General features: G+C 41.5%; 1 protein-coding gene across 6 annotated transcripts in view; it reads left to right on the forward strand.

The window, feature by feature from the left end:
- The first annotated feature begins 8,027 nt into the window (after positions 1-8,027).
- The window catches only part of RPRD2 (regulation of nuclear pre-mRNA domain containing 2), a 90,694-nt gene continuing 81,341 nt past the window's right edge, over positions 8,028-17,380 (forward strand). For 3 of the 6 annotated variants that reach the window (XM_055312526.1, XM_055312528.1, XM_055312527.1), the window contains exon 1: positions 8,028-9,340. In XM_055312526.1, coding sequence (XP_055168501.1) covers positions 9,136-9,340 — 205 coding nt within the window. In that variant the 5' untranslated portion in view covers positions 8,028-9,135. The remainder of the gene's footprint in view (positions 9,341-17,380) is intronic. The other 3 variants (XM_055312524.1, XM_055312525.1, XM_055312529.1) reach the window with 2 other exon arrangements.

Raw genomic sequence — 17,380 nt, forward strand, 5'->3', positions numbered from 1 at the left:
ATCCTGAGCCAAAGGCAGGTGCTCAACCACTGAGCCACCTAGGCATCCCTAGAGTTCCAATCTTACAGCAGTATGAGAGAGCTTTAGGAGAAAAGGTGGAAAGCAGACAAAGACTGCTAAAGGCCTTAAAGATAAAGTAGTATGACCTTTTTTTAGAGATAGTAAACTATAACCCAGACAGGTGAAGTTATTCCTGGAGCAGGATGAAATCCAAAATGCTCACCAAGCCTCAGCAGTGAACTGGGTACTTGATAGGAATCATGTCGGTATATATGAGATGGAAGCCAGAGAATTGAACTTGTTTTTGATATTTCTTAACTTAAGCGAATCCAGGGGAAAAATTCATTGTCAAAGAAATAAGTGCTTTTGGTTTTATTAAAGGGTTTACCACAATGTGTGTAAATAATTTATATACAACTTCAAAAATGTATTGCACAAGGCCTAAAAGGAATATTTATGCTATAATACACAATTGTTTGATATAAAGTATAGTAGTATAGTAAGACTTCACCATGCCTTGAGCAAATCTTCAATCTCCCTGTGCCTCACAATGTTTTTTATTGTCTTTAGATTTTCTTGACCCCATGCTGTATTGAGCATTGTGTTCCATAAGCATTGCCTCCTTTATCAGAACAAATTTAAGAGAAAAGAGATTTTAAAGATGAATCTGAGGCTTAGAGAAAGTAATTTGCGCAAGGTTAGGGCCAGTAAGTAATGGAGCTGAGTTTGAACCCAGGTTTGTTTGACTAGAGCTCAAACTCTTAGCCCCTACATAAGCTGCTTTGTTTGTGAAATAAGGTGGTAGGGAGAGCTATGTTCTTTCAATAATATTCCAATATTCCGAATAATTATTTTTGGATAAGACAATTCAGTAATAATGCTGTTGAGCATTTTACAGTTATCAAGGTGCTCTTCCATGTTATTCAATGCAGTATTCTGGGAGGTAAGAAAATACAAATAATTGCACTCAGGGTAGAAAATGTTATTGTACAGAGAAATTCCATTCCTGGTTGGAATGATCAGGGAAGTCTGCATGAAAGAAGCAATTTGGGCAGCCCGGGTGGCTCAGCAGTTTAGTGCTGCCTTCAGGCCGGGGTATGATCGTAGAGACTCAGGATCGAGTCTAGCATTGGGCTCCCTGCATGTAGCCTGCTTCTCCCTCTGCCTGTGTCTCTGCCTCTCTCTCTGTGTCACTAACTAACTAACTAAATAAATAAAATCTTTTTTTTTTAAAGCAATTTAAGATAGCTCTTGAAAGATGGGTAGAATTTTGATAACAGAAAAGGACATTTTAGGCAGAAAGAGCAGAATTATAACTAGAAAATTACCAGATATGTTTAAAGAAAATAACAGTTTGGAGCCCAGGGGACCATGGAGGGAAGGCATTTGAGATAATACTGGGAAGTTAGATTGGATCCTACTATGGAGGATCTTAAGAGCCAGCGCTTTTATTTAATCTGATAGGTAACGAACACTTTTGTTTTTGAGGGGAAGGGACTAATGTTCATCTAGTAATAATGTAGAAGTTAAAGAGATAGACTGGGAAGCTGATTGTGATGCTGTTGAAACATAGTTTATTAGAATGGTAATAACCATAAAAGTAAGTAGAGGGCAAAGGAAGTGGAAAGGGAATTGATAAAAGAGATTTCTTGGTAAAAGTCTATAGGATTTGATAACTAGATGGAAGAGGTGGAATCAAAGATAACCAGAATATCCAACTTGAATATATTTGAATGCAGGTGATAAAATTTAATCTTTAGGAGAAGGTAAGGAGAAAGATGACAAAAGGGCTAAAGAATGGAACTCTGGCAAACCAGGGTAAGAAAACTAGCAATGGGCAGAGAAAGGAGCCATCAATTTAGTACAATCTGATTAAGGATTATACATTTAACAAAAGCAAAAGGAAATGACTTTTAAGAAAAGTTTAAGTGTAGGGGCACCTGGGTGGCTCAGTGGTTGAGCATCTGCCTTTGGCTTGGGTCATGATCCCAGGGTCCTGGGGTCGAGTCCCTCACTGGGCTCCCCATCTCTGCTTCTCCCTGTGCCTCATGAATAAATAAATATCTTTTTTCTTTTTTTTAAAGGAAGCTTAAGTGTAATAATGATATCATCATCAAACCTTTTCTGACTCAGGTGCTATGCTAACTTATTTAATAATTACAGCACCACAGAGGTTAAGAAATTTACCTAAAATTGCTGCTGGTAAGTGGCAGAGGCTGAATTTCAGCAATCTGGTTCTAGAGGTCTTGCTCTTAACCATTATGCTATCAGAAAAATGGAAAGTGAAGCCTGTAAATAATACACTGGAGGGACAGCTGGGGGGCTCAGCGGTTGAGCATTTGCCTTTGGCTCAGGGTGTGATCCTGGGGTCCTGGGATCGAGTCCTGCATCGGTCCCTTAGGGGTTCCTTAGGGGGACCTTAGGGAGCTTGCTACTCCCTCTGCCTCTGTCTCTGCCTCTCTCTGTGTCTTTCATGAATAAATAAAAATTTTTTAAAAGTTGCATGCTCTTCCAGCCAAGCACCCCTAAATACTGACAATTTTTTAAAATGTAACATACAGACTTTATTTAACAAAAGTAACAAACAAGGTCAAACAGGCACTTATATTAAGAGAAAAACTGCATGGAAGGAACTTTATCTTAAACATCTTACAGTAACCTACTTGGATTTGCATTTAACTGAGTTCTGTGGCTGTGAAGACTATAGCTTGTGCACAGGTATGGATGAACAATTTGTACATTTTTTACATTTGCACAGGTATGGATGAACATTTGTACATTCATTGACTACTACCTTATACACACATACATTAAATTTGAAAAAGATTCAATTGATCTACTTCATATTTGTTGATCTTTTGGAAGAGGTCATCTAAATAGAAGAACATGTGGTTCTGGCTCATGAATCATGCAATCAACCCAGCCTGGACTCTGTTATATACCAAGTCTCCTCTATTCTTCAGACATAAGATAGGTTTTTGGTACTTGTTTGGAAAGTTCTCTGGGTAACATGACATGCCAGGTCACCAGTTTATCATAGAAAGATACAACTCAGGAATTGCCAGGTGAAGAAATGCACAGGGCCAGGTATGGGGAAGGCCACACAGCTTTCATGCCCTCTCTGGGTACTTCTCTCCAAATCTCCATGAGTTCACCAACCCAAAAGCTCCAATACTGACTTTTTTTTTTTAAGATTTATTTCTGAGAGAAAAAGTGAAAGTGAGGGGAGAGAGGGGCAGAGGGAGAGGAAGAGAATCTCAAGCAGACTCTGCTATGCATGGAGCCTGACTCAGGGCTCAATTGCAGGACACCAAGATCATGACCTGAGCTGAAATCAAGAATCAGGGATGCCAGTGGCTCAGTGGTTTAGCATCTGCCTTCAGCTCAGGGTGTGATCCTGGAGTCCTGCGATCAAGTCCCACATTGGGCTCCCTGCATGGAGCCTGCTTCTCCTGCCTGTGTTCCTACCTCTCTCTGTCTCTCATGAATAAATAAATGTAATCTTAAAAAAAAAAAAAAAGAAATCAAGAATCAGATGCTTAACCAACAGCCAACCAGGAGCCCCCCAATACTAACAATTCTTAAACTGATGTTTCCTGCCTAGATCTTTCTCATGAAAGAGATACATTTATGTATCTAATATCTCAAACTCAAGCTGTCTGTAGCTGAAGTCCTGCTTATTTCTCACACAACTCCTCCATCTTCTCTTCCATCTGAGAAAATGGAAACTCCATTTTTCTATTTTATGCATTTTCAATGAGGGCAATATCATTCCACAACAGGGAAAAATTTGCTCTTTGGTGATGAAGAAATCTTAGATATTATGGTTTGTTTTTGTTTTGTTTTGTTTTGTTTTGTTTTTTACAGTGGTTTGTAACCCTCCAAAACTCAAATATACCCAACACAATTTTTTTTTTTCTGCAAAGATTTTATTTTCTTTAGAAAGAGCTGGTGCATGGAGAAGGAGGGGCTGAGGGGGAAGCAAAGAGACAAGGAGATTCTGTGCAGAGCCTGGGCCTGTGTTGGAGCTCAATCCAATGACCAAAATGACCCTGAGATCACAACCTAGCCGAAACCAAGAGTTGGATGCTTAACCGATTGAGCCACCCAGGTGCCCCTACTCAACACAGTCTTACTCCTTACTTAATTCTCTATTTTTTGGGATGCCGGGGGTGGCTCAGGGTATGATCCTAGAGTTCTGGGATCAAGTCCCACATCAGGTTCCCTGCATGGAGCCTGCTTCTCCCTCTGCCCATGTCTCTGCCTCTCCATGTCTCTCATGAGTACATAAATAAAATCTTTTTTAAAAAATTCTTTTTTTTTTTTTTTGGTATGACACAAGCAACAAGAACATTGAATTCATAGAAGATATACAAAATGTATGCAAAGTCAGCACTACAAAACTTTGAGGCTGTGACTGGAGAACTTTCTCTCCCTTCATTTTGAAATTCTAAACACAGGAAGTGGGGGCGCCTGGGTAGCTCAGTGGTTGAGTCTGCCTTTGGCTCAGGTCATGATCCCAGGGTCCTGGGATGGAGTCCCACATCAGGCTCCCCACAGGGAACCTGCTTCTCCCTCTGCCTATGTCTCTGCCTCTCTTTCTCAAGAATGAATAATTCTTAAAAGTAGATAAACACAACAAGTGGTCTATATCTGATTTTTTGGCTGTCATGTAATGCCTTGTGAAAATCATGTTTGATTCTGAGTGTTTTTGCATATGACTTGGCCTTTGAGGAGCAAATAAAAATAGTTTATATTTGGGGCGTCTGGGTGGCTCAGCTGGTTAATATCTGCCTTTGGCCCGGGTCATGATTTCAGGGTTGTGGGATCCAGCCCTGCATTAGGCTCCCTGCTCTTTAGGAAACCTATTTCTCCCTCTGCCTGCTGCTCCTCCTGTTTGTGCTGTCTCTCATTCTATCAAATAAATAAAATCTTTGAAAGAAAAATAGTTTGTATTTAATTAATTATATTTTTGTTTTTCAGTTTATCATTAACTGTCGAATGCTGAAAAGGAAAGAACGTCAATATTTGAATGATTAAGCAGACAGTAATTTTCTCATGTCAAATAAAAGTTTAAAGTTCAGGGGCAGCCCGGGTGGCTCAGTGGTTTAGCGCTGCCTTCAGCCCAGGGCCTGATCCTGGGGACCCGGAATCGAGTCCCACGTCGGGCTCCCTGCATGGAGCCTGCTTCTCCCTCTGCCTGTGTCTCTGCCTCTTTCTCTCTCTCTGTGTGTCTCTTGTAAATAAATATAATCTTAAAAAAATAAAGTTCATTAAAAATTTTGAAGAAATTTATTTTTTAATTGTTTTGCTGGGAATATAAACAATTATGAATGATTTGTAAATGATTACACTGCTATTATGTATTTGTGTAAACCACTAATTTGCATATTACAATGTAATTACATAAATTGCAATTTATGTAAGTAAGTAAATTACGTTAAAGTTTACCCAGCAGGGACACCTGGGTGGCTCAGAAGTTGAGCGTCTGCCTTTGGCTCAGGGCGTGATCCCAATTCTGGGGATCGAGTCCCACACTGGGCTCCCTGTATGGAGCTTGCTTCTCCCTCTGTCTGTGTCTGCTCCGCTCTCTCTGTGTCTCTCGTAAACAAACAAATAAAATATTTTAAAAAACAAAGTTTACTCAGCAAATGCAGTTATAAAGATTTTAAAAATTAGTATCTTTAAACTTTTTGATTTTTTTTAAATTTTTATTTATTTATGATAGTCACAGAGAGAGAGACAGAGACACAGGCAGAGGGAGAAGCAGGCTCCATGCACCGGGAGCCCGACGTGGGATTCAATCCCGGGTCTCCAGGATCGCGCCCTGGGCCAAAGGCAGGTGCCAAACCGCTGCGCCACCCAGGGATCCCAACTTTTTGATTTTTTAAAAGATTTTATTTATTCATGAGAGACAGGCAGAAACATAGGCAGAGGGAGAAGCAGGCTCCATGCAGGGAGCCCCATGTGGGACTCGATCCTGGGACTCCAGTATCACGCCCTGCGCCGAACGCGGGTGCTCAACTGCTGAGCCACCAGGCATCCCATAAAATTTTTTATTTTTTTATATTTTTTAAAAAATTTTTAATTTTTAACTGAAAGATGTTAGTATTAGTATTAGATATTAATATTAGTATAAAAGTATTTCATTTAAGTAATCTCTACACAACATGGGGCTCAAATGTAAGATAAAGAGTTGCACGCTCTTCCAACTGAGCCAGCCAAGGCACTATAAAGATTTTAGTACTTCTTATCTTTGCATGGACTAAAACACAGAGCACATAAACAGATAAACAATGTATCTGTGGCATTTAAATTCACTGTAAGCTGCAAGATTAGGAAAAAACATATAAAAAAGAACTTTAGGAATAACAATAATGAAAAAAGGCTGAGAAATCCCTGTTCTAATGGCTCAGGTCACAAACCCTGGTATCATACTTGACTCAATTTGTTTTTCTCATAATCTTAAATCGATGAGCAATTTTTAAAAAGATTTTTATTTATTTATTAATGAGAGACAGAGACAGGCAGAGGGAGAAGCAGGCTCTATGCAGGGAGCCTAATGCGGACTCGATCCTGGGACCCCATCCTGAGACCCCAGGATCAGGCCTTGAGCCAAAGGCAGACACTTTGACCGCTGAGCCGCCTAGGCGTCCCCATGAGCAATTCTTTCGACTCTACCTTCAAAATATCCGGATCTGACACCATTTCTCATTATCTTTTTGCTACCACTTTTATACAATCCATCATTTCCTTGTCTGGATTATTCCAATAGCCTCCTTGACTGGTGGCTCTTAAATCTATTTTCAACATTGCAACCAGTTAAAAAATTACACGGCCTTGTAACTTCTCTCTCTCTCTTTAAAAAGATTTTATTTATTTATTCATGAAAGACACAGAGACAGGTAGAGACACAGGCAGAGGGAGAAGCAGGCTCCATGCACTCCATGCAGGGACCCCAATGTGGGACTCGATCCCGGGACTCCAGGACCATACCCTGGGCTGCAGGCAGACGCTCAACCGCTGAGCCACCCAGGGATCCCCGCGTTGTTACTTTTCTTAAAACTCCGCTGCTTAAAGGGTCTCCCCATCTCCAACTTAAAAGCCAAAATCCTTACAGTGGCCTGCAAGGTCTTACACGAACTCTCCCTCTTCACCTCAGACCTCATATTCTGCTACTTGTGCCCCTTCTTACTCTTTCCCAGGCACACTAGTCTCCTTTTTCTTCCTCAAATATGTCAAGATATAGTTTTAAGTCCTTTGCCCTTGGCTGTTCCTTCTGCCAGCTGCTGTTCCTTCTTCTCTCCCTTCCCCATACCTGGTTGGTTATCTTATTCTCAGCGTTCAGATATTGTCATTTCCTTCCAGAAGCCTTGCTGGATCACCAAACCATTTCCTTTCCCATATAGGCTCACACACACAATATCCTCTCTTCCTTACACTGCTTCAGAATTCTTCATAGAACTTGTTACTTCCTGATACATATTTGCTTATGGACTCCTGCAACTAAGCACCACAGGGAGATTTTTGTTTTGCTGTTATACTTACCAATGTCTAGAACTGTACTTGACACAAAACATTCAAGAACTTTTATCTGAATGAATGAATGAATGAATGAATGAATGAATACTAGAGATGAGCTTCACAAAACATGTTCCTTGCCTCAAGAAGCGATGAATTCATCGGGGAGAGGTAAAAGACTTAAATAATTGCATGTGCTCAGTGAAACACATGAGCCTCCAAATCTGTCCAGAGGATTTACATAGGCAGATACTATGGAATTGTTCATCCAGGTTGTGCTAATCAACAGAATAGCCAGGACTCTTGTAAACTATAATGTATTATGCCATAGTGACCGGCGAAGGTGAGATCACATCTTGCTTTTTATTCTTTCCTCGTCTCGAAAATTTTACTAGGAAATTTCTCGCTTCACTTACTTCCTCTTACCACATCTAAAGAACCTACTGGCTATGAATGGTATCGTCCAAGGGGAGTGTAAAATATTGTTTGGTCTGGGAGTCTGCGTAGTGAACGGCTCACTGGAGCTGGCGCATGCGCACCTTTTGAGACACTGCAAGATGGCTGCCAGCCACTTTGTCGCGCGTCGGTGCCCCAAGGAGTTAGCGGCGGCGGCGGCAGCTACCAGAAAGTAACCTCTGAGCGGTGGGAATTTCCAGGCCTGTTGTGGGAGCTGGACAGCCCCAAGAGGGGTACCTCGCTAGGAAGTAAAGGGCAGGACAGAGCGGTGAAGCCCCTCCCCCAACCTCTCCTAAGTTTGACCAATTCCCTCACCCTTCCTCCGGTTTTTCCTCCTAGCCCGCTACACGCCGGTCTGCTGCGCAGGCGCACAAATAATCGTAGCGCCTCCTTGGTCCTTGGGACTTGCAGCCATCTGCGCGCGCTTCTCGTTCTTGTCCTTTGATTGGCCAGGCCGCCCCGCCATCACGCCTCCTCTGCTTTCTAGGTTGAGAAGGAAGCGGGGAGGCGGGGCGAAGCAGCGCGTGCGCGATACTGTTGCTGTCCCTTAGCTGCTATTGCGTTGCAAAAAAAAAATCCTGACTAGGTAGCCTTGGGCCTTTTCTGTGCTAGAGGACCTAAAGGAGAAAGATTTCTGCAACTGAAGGGGCAATCGGATAGTATTAAATTTAAGGTATTAACGCCTACCCTTATAGGAGTGTGGCGATAGGAGTGGGGACGAGCCTTAGCTTTGAGAGCTGAACAGTGTAAAACCATTAGTTTCGGGGCCAGGCGTTTTGAAAGGCTTTGCAGGATCTGTTTTCTGCGCAATTCTTCCGTGACTATTGACTGGTTTAAACACAACCCCTTGAACAATTCTGATAAACCTTCGATGTCCGCAGCCCCTCCTTACAGCGTGTAGGAGTCACCAGCGTGCCCAGCAGCTGGTCCTCCCGACCTACCTCCAGAAGAGCCTAGCGCGTGTACCCTCCCCACCCCCTGACCTCCCTCCCCACCTGCGGCTTTCACGCACTCGCAGTGATTGTTTTGCCCGCTCCGGCTCCCGCTCCCGCCGCCGCCGCTCCCGCCGCCGCCGCCGCCGCCGCCGCCGCCGCCGCCGCCGCCGCCGCCGCCGCCGCCGCCGCCAGAGGAGCAGCAGCGCTTGTGCAAACCGGGAAGATGGCGGCCGGCGGCGGCGGAGGCAGCAGTAAGGCCTCCTCCTCGTCGGCCTCTTCGGCAGGGGCTCTGGAGTCCTCGTTGGATCGAAAATTCCAGTCGGTAACTAACACCATGGAATCTATTCAAGGCTTGTCGTCCTGGTGTATAGAGAACAAGAAACACCACACTACTATCGTCTACCATTGGATGAAGTGGCTCCGGAGATGTGAGTGTCGGGGGTGACCAGGGAAGGGGAGACTGGGGAAATGGGAGGAAATCCTTCCCGAAACGCCTGGGGTTTTCCCTCGGAGCCACTGCATTCGGTTGGCCTTGTTCACATTAAAGCTTTGACGCGAGTGTTCCCAAACCCAGACTCCATTCCTAGGTAGGGTTGTCCTGAGCTGCAGGAGGCTCATCGTTTCTTGAATTTTTTTTATCAGCTACTTAACTGACTTGGTGTGTGTGACCTTGGGCCGTTGGGCCCAGATCTTTAGAAATTTAGGTATTATTTCATTTCAGAGCCTTTTAAGGTGCTGTTATCTTTATTGAACCTTCGCGGAAATTATCGCGTCCGTTTATTTCACAGAGGCCTTGACGTGCTAATTTCTGGTTTTCTTGATGATGGACAAGCTGTGGTTCAAGCAATAGCAGAGCCACTCACTTGGCTGGAGTATTTTGGACCGCTCTGTTTTACACTGACCTAAAACTCGTGGTATTATAGGAAGGGCCTTACTTGGATGAATGTTACGAAGTAACAGGAGCTCTACTTAGAACTGAGCCGACCACCTGGGAGGTTTCCTTGTACCTGAGTTTGCTGCAATCAAATAAATACGGGCTTCTTGATACTGGCCAGAAATAACTGTAGTCGGTATCATCATTAGTACCTTAAAATGAAAACATGTCCAGCTACTTTTCAGTCACTTGAAATACCTTTTTAAAGAAATGGGTTTGCCTTCAGAGGTAAAACAGGAAATCAGGAAATGGGCTTTTTGACTGTATAATACTCCCCCCCCCCCCCCCCGTTACTGCCTTTTTGTATCCATCGGAGATTTTTTTCCACTTTGCTTCTTTACTACAGAAAGGAGGTATAGTAAACTGTCAGGAAGCAGGGATTGTTTCCAAAACATTTCAAATCTCTTAGCAGTAAGTGTTGGAAAAGTCCTTGTTGTTTCCTCCTGAGAAGAGGAGTTAACCCTAAATCCATGTATATCTATTTGACTTTAAGGTCTTTTGTTGCTTCTTGCCTATGGCATGTTACCAGTGAGACCCATCATCCAGTTACTCTTCTTATTCCACTTCTACCATTGTCTTTGTAATGTTTTGATTTGTGTTTACATCTTGGGGAACAGATGGATAAAACTTACAAAATCATAGGCCCCAATCTTCAAACTATTTGTGTATATAAAGTTATTGGTGGAGATGTTTTGTGCCACTTTGAATATATGCTGAAAAGATTGTAGGACCAAGACAAGATTACCTATATTTACTTTCCAAGAAGTAAAATTAGAACATACAATATAGGCAGCCTGGGTGGCTCAGCGGTTGAGCCCCTCCCATCAGCCCAGGGCGAGCGTGATCCTGGAGTCCCGGGATCTAGTCCCACATAGGGCTACCTGTGAGGAGCCTACTTCTCCTGCCAGTGTCTCTGCCTCTCTCTCTCTGTCTCTCTCATGAATAAGTAAATAAAATCTTTTTTTTTTTTAAATAAAAAGAACATACAATATAAAATACGGTAACAGTCATTAAAGGCTCACATATTAAGTATCTGCTATGTGTATTGCCATTTACAATATATCTATTTCATTATATTTTAAAATAACTTTAAGAGGTAGATTTTTAAATTTTTTATCTTTCTTTAAAGATTTTATTTTATTATTATTTTTTAAAGATTTTATTTGTTTATTCATGAGAGACAGAGACTGAGAGAGGGGGGCAGAGACACACGCAGAGGGGGAAACAGGCTCCATGCAGGTAGCCCGATGTGGGATTCGATCCCAGGACTCCAGGATCACGCCCTGGGCTGAAGGCAGGCGCTAAACCGCTGCGCCACCCAGGGATCCCTAAAGATTTTATTGATTTGAGTGAGAGCACTAGTGGAAGAGGTATGGGGGGGCAAGAGAGAGAATCTCAAGCAGACTCTCCTCCCCTCCCCCCCATGGGGCTCCATTCCAGGATACTGGGATCCTGACCTGAGCTGAAGGCAGCCACTTAACCATCTGAGCAACCCAGGCACCAGAGGTAGATTTTTAATTTTTTAATTTTTATTTTTTTAAATTATTTTTTAAGATTTTATTTCTTTATTCATGAGAGACATAGGCAGAGGGAGAAGCAGGCTCCCTATGGGGAGGGGAGCCTGATGCGGGACTCAATCCCAGGACACTGGGATCAGGACCTGAGCCCAAGGTAGATGTTCAACGACTGAGCCACCCAGGCGCCCCCAGAGGTAGATTTTTTAAATCATTGATTTACAGGTGAGGAAACTAAGGCCCAGAAATGTTAGGTAAATTGTTTAAGGTTACACAGAAAAAGGGTGAAGTTAGGATTTGACTCCACCATATCAGATGACAGTGACCACATTTAACTTTGTAATAATGGTTTCAAGATTTTAAAAAAAGAAAAGATTGTTCTTTAATGTGCTTGGTACACCAGTGGTAGCAAATGCTCCTGTGAGTCTGAGAACATGCTCTCTCTCTCTCTCTCTCTTTTTTTAAAACATTAGTACTAAATTATACAAACATTTAATGTTTCCTACCTTTGAGTTCTGGTGCTTTAACTGTATGGTTACATCATTTGCAAGACTGAGTTGGTCCCTGTACCTATCTTGTGGGATTTCATATGACAATTAGAGTTTTTTTCTAGTTAGCAGTAAGAGATAGACTGGAGCCAGAAGTTTTCTGCCTCTACTATTGTTGATATCTTGCCTGAGCTTATTTCCCTTGTATTGATATCTTGAGTGAAAAAGTGATTGCTGTAGTTAGATAATACTTCATTTTGAAGTGCATTATATATAATTTGTATAGGTAAATGCATTAGGCTTTCTAAAAACTTGATTCTTTTTTTTCCTTAGTGGAATAGAACTTCCTAAACTGTTAAGAGTTATTTGTAGTCATTTTGTCTTTACATTTAATGAACATCTATCTCAGGGTAAATAAAGCCTTTTCAGATAAAGTTTCAGGAGAGTGATGAAGGGCACAGTGAAAATAGTTTATGCATTAAGCCTCATTTAGTTTCATATTTCTTTACAGTTGGGATTATTTTAGTTTGAGTTTGGTTTCTAAGTCAGCTTTAGGCAAGTTTGTGAAGGAGGTCTCTCTGACGGTCCCAGACTTTGTGTCGTTTTCCTGATGTCACTTTTGCCTCTCCTTTTTGTTCTGGCATCCATTACTTAGGAATTGTGTTTATTTTTTATTTTTTAAAATATTTTATTTATTTATTTATTCATAGAGACATAGAGAGAGAGAGGCAGAGACACAGGCAGAGGGAGAAGCAGGCTCCATGCAGGGAGCCCGATGTGGGACTCGATCCCAGGACTCCAGGATCTTGCCCTGGGCTGAAGGGAGGCACTCAACCGCTGAGCCACCTAGGTGTCCCAAGATCTAAACTTTTACTGTGGTTTACAAGTTCCCACACCACCTGCCCTGCCTACTACCTCTCAGACTTCTTCCAGTTCTGTTTTTGCATCGTTTAGAGGCAAGCTCATGTATTACCTTCAGAAAGGCTCTTCTCTTATTTAACCTTATTCCAGGTGGTCCCTGCACTTGGTTTCCGTCACTTCACATTATTTTCAGTATATGCAATTACCTTGTTTATTTGTTTATATGGTTTTTTGTTTATCTTTTCCCACCAGATTACAGAGCTAGGTCTTCTTTGCTGCTATAGCCTCAAGCAACTAGAACAGTGTTTGACACAATGTAAGCAGTCAATAAATACTTGTCAGCATAATTTTGTGTATTAATCAAGAACTTGCATTGTTTTAATTTCTGTTTATCAGAAAGAGATGTTTGTAATTCAGTGAAAGAAATGTTAATTATGGTTGTCAGGTTCAAGATATGGCTCTTTTTGTTTTGTTTTTGTTTATTTTCTAGATATGGCTGTTTTTGGACTTGATATGCAGTTGACCAGATTTTCGTTTAATTTACTTCATTTATTTCTCATTTTAAAATGTGAAATAGGAATCAATGTAGAGGGATCCCTGGGTGGCGCAGTGGTTTAGGCGCCTGCCTTTGGCCCAGGGCGCGATCCTGGAGACCCGGGATCGAATCCCACGTCGGGCTTCCGGTGCATGAAGCCTGCTTCTCCCTCTGCCTGTCTCTGCTTCTCTCTCTGTATGTGTGACTATCATAAATAAATAAAAATTTTAAAAAAAATTTAAAAAAAATTAAATAAAATTAAATTAAAAAAAAGGAATCAATGTAGAAAAATGCAGACATAAGAATTAGACCTATATTTAGACCTTAGTTCCTTCATTTAATACCTGGGTGAGGGGTGCCTGGGTGGCTCTGTGGTTGAGCGTCTGCCTTTGGCTTAGGTCATGATCTCTGGTTCCTGGGATGGAATCCCACTTCAGGCTCCCTGCTCCATGGGGAGCCTGCTTCTCCCTCTGCCTACGTCTCTAACTCTCAATCTGTGTCTCTCATGAATAAATACAGTCTTAAAAAAAATGAAAATAGGTCCTAACATATAAAAAACATTCAGAGTATTTATTATAATGACAGTGATAATACAGATAAAGATTGTCTTAAAATCCTGAGTATCCAGAATAATTACAGCAGAACTTTGGTTTGGGTATAGTGCTGGAAATTCCCAGTTAGGGGCAGATGGATTGGACCAGGCTCTGTAATGAATTAGCAAGTCCTCTGAAGAACTAGTAGGACAAAATCGAAATTACTGTGTTCGTTAAATTTCCATGTCTTCTAACCCTTGAATGAGTTGGTTTGTTTTAGAAGGTGTTATGAGAATTTAAGTGAGTTTTTGAAGAAAATGGGGATATAGGAGAGTAGTATAATTTGTAGAGCTAAAAATCTGTTAAGTCCCTTCAGTTATTTTTGATACAAACTTTAAGTATTTACACCCCAACCTTGACCTTCTGTTGAGTATCCTATTTTAGTAGTTATCACCTTAATGACCAATCTTTTTTTCTTCTACTCCCCTCCCCCTCCCCCTCACTTGAAGGAACTCTCAGTACAGTCTGTTTTTTTTTTTTTTTAAGATTTTATTTATTTATTCATGAGAGAGAGAGAGGCAGAGACACAGGCAGAGGGAGAAGCAGGCTCCATGCCGGGAGCCTGACGTGGGCCAGGGCCTGATCCCCGGTCTCCAGGATCAGGCCCTGGGCCAAAGGTGGTGCTAAACCGCTGAGCCACCTGGCCTGCCCATCCCACAAAAGAAATTGTTATATAGAAATAGTCTAGCAAAAAAAAAAAAAAATTATCTTTTTACAGGATTAAATTGTTGCAGAAAGTTTACGAAGTGTGGTTACCATTTTTTTAATTTATGACAGTGGTTTCTCAGTTTGGGCCTCAGGGATCCTTAGACCCTGAAGATGGTGATAATTTTATAGCTAACTTTTATCCAGTGGTTCCTATGTGCCAGGCACCTTTCAAAGTATTTAATACATACTAATTAATTTTAGTCTTCACAGCTCTTTGAAGTGTAGGTGTTATGATCCGCATTTTACAGATAAGAAAACAGAGACACTAAGAGATTGATTAATTTGCCAGTGGTTACAGAACTATTACATGATAGAGCTAGGATTCAATCCAGGAATTCTGGATTTAGAGTGTGTATAGCCACTATATTATACAGCCATTCTGATTCACAAAATATTTCCTACCATGTAGAGAACTCTTGACTACTTGCTCATTTATTCAAGAGAAGGCCATATAGATTAGCCAGAATGTTGAGATTTTAAATCTTTGTGGGTGTTTTGTTTTTGTTTTCTGTGGCACAGCTGATTATCTTGTGTGAATTTTGAGTTCTGATAGGCATTTTTGTTTTTGCTTGAAAACTTGTTAGCTATGAAACCTGACTACTAGATAAAAATTTTTAAATGTGAGGTGCATTTGGATTAAATAATAAAAGTAGTTTTTTTCTTTCTTTCTTTTTTAAGATTTTATTTATTTATTCATGAGAGACACAGAGCGAGAGGCAGAGACATAGGCAGAGGGAGAAGAAGGCTCCTTGCGGGGAGCACCATGTGGAACTCTGTCCCAGGACCCTGGGGTCACGACCTGAGCCAAAGGCAGATGTTCAACTATTGAGTCACCCAGGTGTCTCTCTCTCTTTTTTTTTTTTTTCCTGAAGTAATCTGTACACTCAAAGTGGGACTTGAACTCATGACCCCAAAATCAAGAGACACACAGTATACAGACTGAGCAAGCCAGGTACCCCATAAAAGGGTTTTCTTGACAAAAAAATTTGAAGCGCAGTACTGATAAGTGGGGAGTGCGGTCTGCTTTTGTTTATTTGATATTCCACAAATCTGAGGGTCTGGGACCATTTCTGCTGCTTTGGTTTCTGAAATGTAGTTACTTCTTTATTTACTGTTTTTTTTTGGGCACAGATTTTAGAATTTTTATTACTTTTTTTTTTTTTTTTTTTTTCTTCAAACAGCAGAGGCCAGGACGCCTGGGTGGCTTAGTCAGTCGGTTAAGCATCTGCCCTGGGATCCAGTCATGATCTCGGGGTCCTGGTGTCCAGCCCTGCACAGGGCTCCCTGCTGAGCAGGGAGTTTTCTCCTCCCTTTTCCTCTCCCCGGCTAGTGCTCTCTCTCTTTCTTAAATAAATAAATAAAATCTATAAAAACAACAACAGAGGTCAACCACAGATATGGACCTCCAACAATAAAAGCAGTATCTTGAGGCACCTTGGTGGCCTAGTCGGTTAAGATCTGCCTTCCGCTCAGGTCATGATCTCAGGGTCCTGGGATCAAGCCTCGTATCGGGCTCCCTGATCAGTGGGGAGCCTGCATCTCCCTCTCCCTCTGCCTGCTGCACTCTCTGCTTGTGCTCTCTGTCAAATAAATAAGTAGAATATTTAAAAAAAAAAAAAAAAAAAAAAAAAGGCAGCCTGTGTGTCTCAGCGGTTTAGCGCCACCTTCAGCCCAGGGCGTGATCCTGGAGATCTGGGACAGAGTCCCAGATAGGGCTCCCTGCATGGAGCCTGCTTCTCCCTCTGCCTGTGTCTCTGCCTCTCTCTCTCTCTCTCTCTCTCTCTGGGTCTCTCATGAATATAAATAAATAAATAAACAAACAAATAAATAAGTAAAATCTTTACAAAAAAATAAATAAAAAGCAATATCTCAAGTGCCAGATACTGAGTATATTAGGTTTCCTACTTAGTAATATCTGTATCTACCTAATAAGTCACAGGGTAATAGTTGTGAGTTTCTATGATGTGATCCAAAAGCCTAAAAACAGAAAACAAACGCAAAAGCCTAAAAGCAGCTGGCATAGTTAACTGTTTATTTTCTTTGTAATCTGTCCTTTGTAGCAGGTATGTAGGCTAGACATTTAGAATATATAACAACATTGTCATAGGCATAAAGCTTTTTATTTTTTAAATATTTTATTTGTTTGTTTGTTTGTTTATTTATTTATTTGAGGGAGCAAGAGCATGAGAGGTGTGAGGAGTAGAGGGAGAAGCCGACTCCCTCCTGAGCAGGGAGCCTGATGCAGGCTTGGTGGGGGCTTGGTGTAGGGCTCAATCTCGGAACTCCAGGATCATGACCTGGAGCTGAAAGCAGATGCTTAATAACTGGTCCACCCAGGTGCCTGGTGTAAAGCTTTTTAATTACATGTCATATGTATATGAACGAGTAATACAGCGGGACTAGATACGAAGTCTAACTATGAGTATCAAGATGAATTTTACTTATAAGTTCCGGGCTTATATTCAGTTCTTTTACGAATATTTGTTGAATACCTGTTGTACTGAGCACTGGGGATACAGCATGTGAACAAAGTGGAGAAAAATGTTTGCCCTTTTGGAGCTTATATTCCAATAAGGGGAGACAATAAACAAGATAAATAGGTAAAATATTAAATATATTAGAAGGTAAAAATATTAGAAGTACTGTAGAGAAGTATAAAGCAGGATAGGAAAATACAGAGCGTTATAGGAGTTTGCAGTTTTAAATTAGGTGGTTAAGAGAAGGCCTCACTCGGAAAGTGATGTTTGTGCAGACAGATGAGGTATTAAGCAATATAGATAATGAGAGTGTGAGGAGAGAATGTTCTAACACAAAAAGAACAGAAAAATACAAAGG

The sequence above is a fragment of the Nyctereutes procyonoides genome, unplaced genomic scaffold (assembly GCF_905146905.1).
Source record: "Nyctereutes procyonoides isolate TBG_1078 unplaced genomic scaffold, NYPRO_anot_genome, whole genome shotgun sequence".
Classification (NCBI taxonomy): Eukaryota; Metazoa; Chordata; class Mammalia; order Carnivora; family Canidae; genus Nyctereutes; species Nyctereutes procyonoides.